Source organism: Gavialis gangeticus, unplaced genomic scaffold, assembly GCF_001723915.1.
Source record: "Gavialis gangeticus isolate Ggan-Ray unplaced genomic scaffold, GavGan_comp1, whole genome shotgun sequence".
Taxonomy (NCBI): Eukaryota; Metazoa; Chordata; order Crocodylia; family Gavialidae; genus Gavialis; species Gavialis gangeticus.
In genome coordinates, this window is record NW_017729015.1 from 15785087 (window position 1) to 15795284 (window position 10198).

The 10198-nt window shown below is 48.4% G+C and overlaps 1 protein-coding gene across 18 annotated transcripts in view; it reads left to right on the forward strand.

Moving 5' to 3' along the window:
* The window catches only part of MACF1 (microtubule-actin crosslinking factor 1), a 225550-nt gene that overhangs the window by 195154 nt on the left and 20198 nt on the right, over positions 1 to 10198 (forward strand). For 12 of the 18 annotated variants that reach the window (XM_019512344.1, XM_019512340.1, XM_019512348.1 and 9 more), the window contains 11 exons: positions 436 to 564; positions 930 to 1073; positions 1386 to 1574; positions 1983 to 2100; positions 3020 to 3183; positions 3324 to 3377; positions 4572 to 4734; positions 5124 to 5278; positions 5555 to 5629; positions 6719 to 6736; positions 9683 to 9800. In XM_019512344.1, the coding sequence (XP_019367889.1) occupies positions 436 to 564; positions 930 to 1073; positions 1386 to 1574; positions 1983 to 2100; positions 3020 to 3183; positions 3324 to 3377; positions 4572 to 4734; positions 5124 to 5278; positions 5555 to 5629; positions 6719 to 6736; positions 9683 to 9800 (1327 nt within the window). The remainder of the gene's footprint in view (positions 1 to 435; positions 565 to 929; positions 1074 to 1385; positions 1575 to 1982; positions 2101 to 3019; positions 3184 to 3323; positions 3378 to 4571; positions 4735 to 5123; positions 5279 to 5554; positions 5630 to 6718; positions 6737 to 9682; positions 9801 to 10198) is intronic. The other 6 variants (XM_019512351.1, XM_019512353.1, XM_019512354.1 and 3 more) reach the window with 3 other exon arrangements.

A 10198-nucleotide genomic window follows, 5' to 3' on the forward strand; every position in this document is an offset into this window, starting at 1 on the left:
GCCTCAGTGATGCCCAGGATATGCCAGTTTGGACAGGGTAGCATAGACCTATGGAGGATGGTATAAATTGTGATCCCTCATCCAAGAAGAGACCTAAATGTAAAGCTAGAACAGGTAAACAGGGCTTGGGCTGCTGTATTGATCCAAAGAAGCTCCCAGCACTACCAGCATGAGCAGAGGGGGCTGTTGGTGTTTAAACAGGAGTTTGCTTTTTCAGTGCCATTAATATGCAGAGTGGGGAATAAGCTACTTGGATGCTTCCTTCACAGACCATAATGCAAACATAAAGCAAAAGACAGACTTTGCCTTACTCTGATCCCCTTAGACATACATCAGCGCTTCTAGAGCAGTGGATAGAGCAGCCGGCTACATACACGTCCTACTGACCATGTCTTCGCCGCTGGAGGGGGGTTAACATATTCGGTGTCATTGCAGGCTGAGGAATTTCGGGCCGCAGTGCACATGCTGCTGGAATGGCTTTCTGAGGCCGAACAGACCCTCCGCTTCAGGGGGGCGCTGCCTGACGACACCGAGGCACTGCAGTCGCTCATTGACATACATAAGGTAAATGAGTCTGCTCGGGAGCCTGCACCGCCCTGAATGATAAGATACTTCCCAGGAACAAAGGGCAGCAAAAGAGCCCCTTGCTGTGAAGAAGCTGCAGGGGAGGCTCTTTAGCAAGAGTTTTCAGAAATAATCGATGGGAAGCACATTAAATAGTGGCCTCCCAGGTTGGGAAACTGGATTGGCCTGGCTTGTAATACAAGGTGCCAGTCAGTAAGGGAAATTACCTGGGATGCAACAACCCTTCAGGGCAAATAGCCGTACCATAGACCCCCGCGAGGTTTAAATGGAGATCTTCAAAGCTGAGGGCTAAGGGGCTGGAGTCTGGCTGTGGGTTCTCACCCCAAGGGAACCCTGTCCTTCAGGAGTTCATGAAGAAAGTGGAGGAGAAACGAACAGATGTGAATGCGGCTGTGGGCATGGGGGAAGTCATTCTGGCTGCCTGCCACCCGGACTGCATCACCACGATTAAACACTGGATCACAATCATCCGAGCCCGGTTCGAGGAGGTGAGTCACGGAGGGCCTGGGGTATGTGGGTGGAGAGGGAGGGGCCCTCTGGCCACTGTTGGGGAACAGGGCCAGGAACAGAATTAATGTGCAGCATCATCTTGGAAGCACCAAGATTTGTTAACCTAAAATAAAAAACATTCTAGTCCTGTCTGCTTCGGTGAGCTCTCATGAGACACCATGCATCAGCCATTGGCCTAGGGTGGGGGTGGATGCCCTGTCCCAAGGGCACACAGCTTCGCTTCTCTCTAGGGGAGACTCTAGCAAAGAATGTCCCTTTGCTTTTCCTTGTCACGTTGGTGTTCCTGTTAGGTCCTCACGTGGGCGAAGCAGCACCAGCAGAGGCTTGAGTCTGCACTGTCAGAGCTGGTAGCCAACGCTGAACTCCTGGAGGAGCTCCTGGCCTGGATTCAGTGGGCCGAGACCACGCTGATTCAGCGGGACCAGGAATCCGTGCCGCAGAATATCGAGCAGGTCAAAGCCCTTATCTCTGAGCACCAGGTAACTCCTTCTCTGCTATCTGCTTTCTTTCTTCCCTGCCTTGCTGCTGGGGTGCAGACTGAGTGTGTGACAAGGACTGACATAGTTTGATGTGGTATAACCACCCCTGCTCTTTTGAGGAGGAGAATTTTCTTTTATGATCCCATTAAAACCACGTTAGTCATCTGGACTTGTCGCTTGCAAGCCAGGCGAGGAACTGTTCCACCCAGCCCAGGAAGCAGAACATCAGGACAGGAAATCAAAGCCGTGGCTGTAGAATAGCTTTCCTACAAAGCCACGTGGCGAGTATACCCAAATGCCTGCTGTGGTCTGGGAGTTTCTAGGCAAGGATCTAGAGGGACAACGGCCTTGGGTGGAGGAAATTATGGGAAACGTTACAATTCTTCTCTCCCTTTTGCCATTGAACAGTTGTTTATGGAGGAGATGACGCGAAAACAGCCTGATGTGGACCGGGTCACCAAGACCTATAAGAGGAAAGCCACTGAGCCAACCCATGGACCTTTCATTGAGAAATCCCGTAGCAACAGTATGTTCACAACTTATTGTTCTATACATTCGGCCCTGGAATGACTTCTGAGATTTAGGGGGCTGGGGGGAGGACTGCAGAGAGAACCTAATTAGGCTGGCTCTGATTCTCAATTAGAAATGCACCTTGCTTTGACAGCCACCTGCAAACGGGGCTGACAATTGCCAGGGGAATGGGAGAGAAAACAGGGCTGGTATTTGTATTAGTAGAAGACATATGCCAAAAACCTTATTATGCTCTGTCTTTCCATCATCCAAAGACTCCTACGGGTTCTGGTTTGGTTTACTTCGGTTTCCTTGTACTTCCAAGGTGCTGGGAAGGTCATGCAGCATTTGACTTGGTGATTTGCAGTCAGGGTGCCACATCCCCCAGGGGTGCCGTGAGATCCTTTTAAAGGTGCTGTGCAATATTGGCACAGTTAGGTGTGCAAACAGCTACACCCAATTCACAAGATAAACCCAGCAATTTCAAATAGGAGTTCAGTGCATTAAAAACATTCTGCTTTTTTGTGGGCTTTTTGAGTTTCTTACAACAGAAGAATAGCTCTGTTATTTTTCTGTAGTCAGAAAATAAGTGTAAGCTAAGAGCTGGCATTTTCTGAGGGAAGCCTTAAGTCTAAAAAAGATGGAGAACCACTGCTTGTTCTAGTTGATCTAGGATGCTGTTTTCTTCATGTGTGATTCTGGGAGCAGAAGGGTCAGGTTAAATCTAATGGAGTGGGGAAAACAGAAAAATGTGGGTCCCAGGGATAGACTGCAGATATATCAGGTAACGTTTCCCAGTCCCATATTTTCCTTTTAAAAACTGACAGCAAAGGATGCTGGGACATTTCTCTTTAACAAAAAGGAGGGTGTCTCTTTTTTCCCCTGGACTTTCCAACCCCCCCATTATCCCCAGTGGCGTGTGTTTCTCTCTGCAGGGAAGTCCTTGAGCCAGACAGCGCCTCCCACCATGCCCATCATCTCCCAGTCAGAAACGAAGAACCCACGGATTAACCAGCTGTCCGCGCGCTGGCAGCAGGTGTGGCTGCTGGCCCTGGAGCGGCAGCGCAGACTCAATGATGCTCTCGATAGACTGGAGGAGGTAACGGCCACGCGGGGTAGAGGGTTGCGAGAGGAGGGGGTGGGAGCGGAAAGGGAACTGCCTCGTCACTGAGCTGCCAGGAAAGATGGGGAGAGCACGTTGCACTAACGCCAATTGAAACCGCCTTGTGTGTATCGCAGGTCGCGACCAGTACATTCCTAAAAGTGCCCACGAGAAAACCCTCTGCTAAAATAGTAAGGCCTCCTGGAAGCCTCCTGTCCTTGTCGCGGCAGGTTAACCTGCCTGCTTTGCGCTATGGGAGTCGATCCCTCTGTAGCTAATGAAAGCCAGCCCTGCTTTGACGTAGTTATAATCCGTTTAACAATGACAGTACTGCTGTGTGTATCTATATATCTCTTTTTTTCAGAAACCTCTAATGTCATTTTTGTTTTTGTTTATGCTTAACAAAGCAGCTATGCCCAGAAGTGAGTGTTTTTGTTTTTTGTGGCTTTTCCTGTAGGTCAGTTCAATTGATGCGTTTTAATGTTTTCCTTTGTTACTTTGAACTCCAAGCGTTTTTTGGGTTTTGTTTTTTCGACTGAAAACACTAATGAGCTGTTGCTTTGGGTCACTCAGAGCCCCTTGAAGCTGACAGAGGTCTGAGGCATCTCCTAAGTGTTGAGGCCTCAGTTGGGTTAAATGGGCAACCGTCTTGTGAATGGTGATTTGCGTCAAGGGTTGTCTCTCGGCGCTGCCATTCCAGAGACTTGAGCCTCAGAGAGGCCTTGGGGCTCGCTGTGCAAGTTAGGAAAGTGGTGATGGATCATAGAGGCACTTGGGTGAGGAGAACGAAGGTTGCCTTGGCTGCATAGCCTGTCGGTTGATTCACCAAGCAATATTATGATCCATCTCAAAGGAGAGACCACTTTCCTTTCTGGACAAACACAGAAGAGCTCTGTTTGCAGCTGCTCTGTTCTCAGCAAGGTAAAACTACCAGACATCCAGAGAGGGGAAGGAACAGGAGCCCTGAGAACAAAGGATCAGGGACATCATTAGGATAGTCTGGGGCAAAGAGCTATCTTCTTTGATGCGTGCAAAGAGGCTATTTGTGTGTGTCTGTCTGCAAGCCCATCTTCTATCCGCATACATGTGCGTGAAACAAGCGTGGAGAACACGTGACTTTCTCGTGTCTATGATTGTGATGTATGCGTCACATGGTGGCTGTCAGAAACAGTGTGTCCTGTTCTGTTATGCAAAGTTGGGGTCATGGCCACGTCCTGAAGAGGAGTGTCCCTGCTCTGCCGTTTTGGAGTGTTGCTTTCAAGAGGTGTGTGGCAGTCAGGCCTCTGGAAGCACTGTCCATTCGTGGCTGAAAGCTTAGTGTGTATAGATCAGGGAGAAGGTTCTGCCAGTCCTTCCAACTCAGACTCGAAATGTTTTCCTTCCAGTTGAAGGAGTTTGCTAACTTTGACTTCGATGTCTGGAGAAAGAAATACATGCGCTGGATGAACCACAAGAAATCTCGGGTGATGGACTTCTTCCGACGCATTGACAAAGACCAGGATGGAAAGATCACTCGGCAGGAATTCATTGATGGAATCCTTGCTTCCAGTAAGTCTTTATTCATCTTAGCTCGCTTGCGACAAGGCACAGCAAACCCCACATTAGAAAAATCTCATTAAGTGCCACCACATATGAGGGGCGTTTAGTATCTCTCAGGGACAGAGAGCTGTGAAGTGATGGCATAGCAACCTACCGTGGGTGTTAGCTGTCATTGCCTCATGCTATCGTTGCTTCTCATTACTTGTGGCCTCAAAATCAACATTGTACTTTGCAGCATGGCTCCTCTCCTATAATGACTGTTTTGATGGAGGCTACACATCAGGAAGAATGTGTGATTCAGGGTAGAGCACATGTGCTGTTTCCACCAAATTGTGGGAAGAGATACAAGGAGTTACCTATTTCTAATTGCACCTCTGTGTTTCTTGTTTCTGTTCCAGAATTTCCCACCACGAAGCTGGAGATGACGGCAGTGGCTGACATCTTTGACCGCGATGGGGATGGCTATATTGATTACTACGAGTTTGTGGCTGCTCTCCATCCTAACAAAGATGCTTACCGACCCACCACAGACGCAGACAAAATTGAAGATGAGGTAAAGGAGTGAGAGAGCGCAGACAGGTTTTTAATAACATCTCAATTACATGTCCAAAGAGCAGGCAGAAAGCTGCCTTATGAGCACCCAGAGAATCCTAGCGGCACTGATCCAAGATCAGGAGTCAAGTATTTGAGACCTTTTTGAAGTTTAGCTGGTTATGAGCCACGTTCATTCCAAGTACTGCTTTATGCCTATAACTGGTGATAGCCAGCATATCCCTTGCAAGAGATACAGTTGCTAATTTCTCACCTTTCTCTTTCTGGTTTATGACAGGTCACAAGGCAGGTGGCTCAGTGCAAGTGTGCAAAGAGGTTTCAGGTGGAGCAGATTGGAGAGAACAAGTATCGGGTAAGGGCGACGATGCTGCATTTTCCACAGCGGCACAGATGTGCCTGGTTTCTAGGCTGTGTCTGATCAGAGCAGAGAGGGGAGTTAGCATTTCTTTCCTGCCTGGATGAAGCCAGCTAGCTGGTTCTTGCGTTAGTGAGTCTCCATTTTTTTGAAAGGTTGAATCAAGACTCTCATTGATGCCAGTTCCTTGCCTTCAAAAACGCTAAATGTAGATACTGGGCATCCAAAAGCCTGAGTCATGTGCTTTGCTTGCCTAATTCTGTGTTCCCCGAGTTGATGTGACAGTCTTAACTCTTGGCAGCAGAGGTTTTGGGGCAAACTGCAGCAGCGTCCCATTAATGGAGCCCCTGGCTAAGTGTGTCGTATTCACCACTGCGTGGGGACATCTGCAGGCAGTTGCCGTGTCGTGAGAATGTAGCAGAGACGACAGTTATAGATGCTCCATGGTCGTTTGCCCTCTTTTGTAAAAGACAGCAGAGGCGATTTAAGCAGGCCCATCTGGTGTGTTAAGGCTCGGATGTGCCTAATTACAGAAGTGCAAGGACAATATGAATGTGGCACTGTTCCAAAGGAGCTGGACCTATTCACCATGAGACTGGCTGTATTTGCTATAGGCAGAAACAGCCGGGAAGTTTCCTTGTGTTTGAGGGTAGCTTGCACCCATGGTTTTCATGGCCCACTTCGAAGAGGGGATAAGAATTGTCCTGCGTTTCGCATTTGTTTCAAATCATTCCATGGTTCAGACTTCTGAAAGGGACTCGCAGCATATCACTGTGGTGCTCTGCCTTCCTTTAAGGGTTAGGCCTTTGGAGCTAAAATTAAAGGAGTTAAAACACCTTGAGGTACCTTCCATCCTCTTTCACTCATCTGTGAATTTGGCTGTGAAGAGTCACAGCCAGTACTTAGGGAACAGGCAAAGGTGGGTCGTGATATCAGATAACGTGATGCGTGCAGGTCTGGAACTGCCTGTGGTTAAAGTTTCGTGAGTATTACGTTTGTTAATCCTATAAATGTTCTCTTGTTTTTCTCCCTTCTCTCTTCTCTCCCTCTTGATGCTTCCCCCACCCACATTCTTTCTCTACATAGTTCTTCCTCGGCAATCAGGTACAGTGTGCCTTTTGATGCTGTCTCTCCATTCTTCTTGATAAACATGGCTTGTGTGCGTCTGCAATCCCAGTCCCTCCTTCATTGCTGTGAGAGGACGTGATCCATTGAGTGCTGTGTTAGAGAGCTTGGTACGCTCAGCAGAGCCTGGTATACAGCGGGGTGTTTGGCTGAGAACAGGGGCCAAATTAAGTATTGTCCAGTTGAAAATCTGCAGTCGACAAAATGCAGTATGTCTCTCCACCTGGCTTCTCTCCCTGATGCTCCGGTGGCATTGGAGACTATGGTAACATTCCTGGAAAAGGAAAGAAAAAAGTCCCATGCCCTCATACCAGGAGCTGGGGGTGCCCAGTGCTGTGGTTGATGCTACCTCTCTTTCGAGAGGGAAATCATTATGTTCCTTACTAAAATGAAGGGGCTGAAACCTTCTGTAAATGGACTGTATACCAGGATCTGGATGAGCTGAATATATTGCAGTCACCATGGAATGAGAATGCTGAATCCACTGGGTTAATCACTTGGGTAACTATAACTAAACCCTCATCACTGCTACTTGGAGCAAGTAACTCATTACTGGAACAAGGCTCATTTAAAAAAAAATGTGCATGTATTTGCTATTACATTCTGGCGTGAGATGGGCACTGCTGTGTCTGAAGGCTGACTAGCACAGGAGAGCTCCAGTGGTTATGTGAGGGGGGGTAATGTTTTGGTAAAAGCTGCCTTTGGACAGGGAAGGGAGCTTTTAGGTGGTGGATGCTAAATCTGGAAGAGAATCTGAATGTCTCAGGTGGAAGAAAGGATAGAATGTAGTTCCCTTTGTTTTAGACAAGTGGCTAAAGATAAATCCACCAGGCTGTGACTTGGCTGTGAGGCTCCTATCAAAGACTGTCTCCTTTTTATGGTAGACATTTTAATTCAATGTGGCAAACCTGGAATAAACGATATATGCTGCCAGTATTTTGAAGATGGAGAACTAGATGCTCCATCATGCTGTGGTAATGCCAAAGAGCAGGTCAGTCTGGAGCAGGATTTTCCAAGCATGGGGAGATGCCCTGTAGATTTGAAAGTAACTGGTGCTTGTAGCCAACAGTGTCCTGTCCTTCAGTGAGCCCGAGGACCCTCTTGTGATTCTAGCTGGCTGGTGTAGCACAGGGGCAGGAAAAGGACTGTCCCAGGGGAAGTGTGCAACTCACTGCCCCAGGGGCACCCAAGCACCTCTGAAGTGTCACTTGGACACTTTTGAAACTGAAAACTGTCATCTCCAAAGCCAGGCAGCCTCCTGTCCTGCTGGCTTATTGTGGGATCCTAGGGTATGTCCAGGCCAGAGGTGAGCATGGGTGCTCTAAGCTTGCCTAAGTGTGTCTTAGTGAAGTTCATATCTGTATCCCTGAACTAACTTCTGACTAGCTAGTGCAGGTCCTGCAGAGCTCCGTGTGGGCCAGCGGCCTGTGTATGTATGCAGGCAGGCTTTGCAGCTGTGCTGCGCTAGAGACACTGCTGGTAGTACCTGCACTAGCTGGTTTAAAACTAGCTTGGGCAAGTCTCTGCGAACTATGAGAAAGCCAGACCTTCAGCTGGGGAGTGCCATGAGGAGCAATCCCTTACGAAAGACTGCTGCCTGCAGCTACGGGCTGAACAAGAACCCTTAGAAGGGAAGGATGCCCGTGGCCCAGGTGTCGTGCTGCCTCTGATGGCCTCTCCTTGCAGAAATCAGGCAAAGTATGTTGTGAACACCCCTGTATTTCTCACCTCCCCTCAGTTGCCTCCTCACAGAGTTTTACTCCATGTGTAATATTAGATGCGTGGAGTAGTTCTGCCCAAGTTCCCCTTCTTACTGCTTGTTTTCTTATATCTGCACTCTGTTTCCTGGGATTTTTAACCCCCTACTCGCAAGGGAAAATAAAGCTACCACTTCTGGAATCCTGTGAGGTCACAAGGTGCCTTGTCTTTCCAAGGGGATCAATCCCACCCCCTCCGTTTTACCTGAGATCATAAGCTCTTATGGCTTGGCAGTCTCTCTGTAGCTCATTGTTATACCCTTCTCTGGTAGGCTTTGGGCTCTTCCCAAAGGATTCCCTTTGGGGGAGGTCTGTCATGCCTCACAGTGTAACAGCGAATGCTTAGAGAGAGGGCTCTGCAGAGAGGCATATGTGTGATGGGGGACATCTGGTTTTGGTGACAGGCCTGGAGCTCAGGGTGATGGCATTTTGATTTGGGGCATGGGGGACAATGGTCTGAAATCACATAAGCTGCTTACGAGCATCATACTCACTAATGCACCTTCTGATACTTGCAGCAGAGATCTCTGTTATAGATTCACTGCACACGTCTTCACTGGGGATGCACTGGGGACCATTGCTGCTGGGTAGCTTTCTTGCGGAGGCTCGGTGAAGTAATTGGGCGCCAGACTTAATCAGAGGCTTCCCTCTCTGCGGGGACACGGCATTGCTGGCATTTCCTGTACCAGCCTTCAGTGACGCGCACGTTGTGATCATCTGCCCTGTTCCAATGCCAACAGCATCAGGAATATCAGTGTGTTCAGCCTCTTCACTTTCTCCACACAGCGAAAGGCAGAGCAAACCCTTGTTCTCCTTAATAAAAACTCACTGAAGAACAAAACTCCAGGCTCCAGTTTGCTGCCTGGCTGTTCTTTGATCCACAGCTGGATTTTGGTGCCCTTCTGGCATTAGCCTTGGAGAATGTTGCTACTTACATTGCCCCATGCTTCTGTAGAAGGACACTCCCCATAAATTGACTCCCGGGGGGATTTCTCCCCAAGTAACATGTAACTTCATACATTTTGGAGGAGCCCTACAATAACAGTAACTTGAAAACTGTTGAGGGCTACAGGCAGGGACGCCTAATCCTGATGCAGTCCGTGTTGGAAAGGAGCAGTGGCTCATTCAAATCCCTGTGTCCTGAACTGTTTCTCTGTTGGTTCTGCAGTTTGGTGATTCCCAGCAGCTGCGGCTAGTTCGTATCCTGCGCAGTACTGTCATGGTTCGAGTCGGTGGCGGATGGATGGCCTTGGATGAGTTTTTAGTGAAAAATGACCCTTGCAGAGGTGAGAAGATGCCTGGGGAGAGAGGGGGGGCTTTGATGAGAGTGTTGGGTGGGAGGTGTTGGTAAAAATGTCTTTCAAAGTTTTCCCGTCTCTTGCTGTGAGTTTATGCAATTACTGGAAACCTGTCATAGCCATTATAACTATGAGGCTGCCAGCTGTCGTTAGCTGAAGATGACTCCTCAGTTGGATTGCACAGGCAGAGGTGGGATGTGGAGAAATCAAGGTTTGAAAAATAAATGAGATGAAACTTTTCAGTGCTGCCACATTTTGGACTCTCATCATGGCTCGGACTGGACGTTGCTTGGTTGTTTTCTGAGGGCCCCAGCACTTGGAGTCATGGGGATATGTGAGGAGCTCAGCTTTCAGTTAAAAAAAAAAAAAAAAAAAAAAAAAAAAAA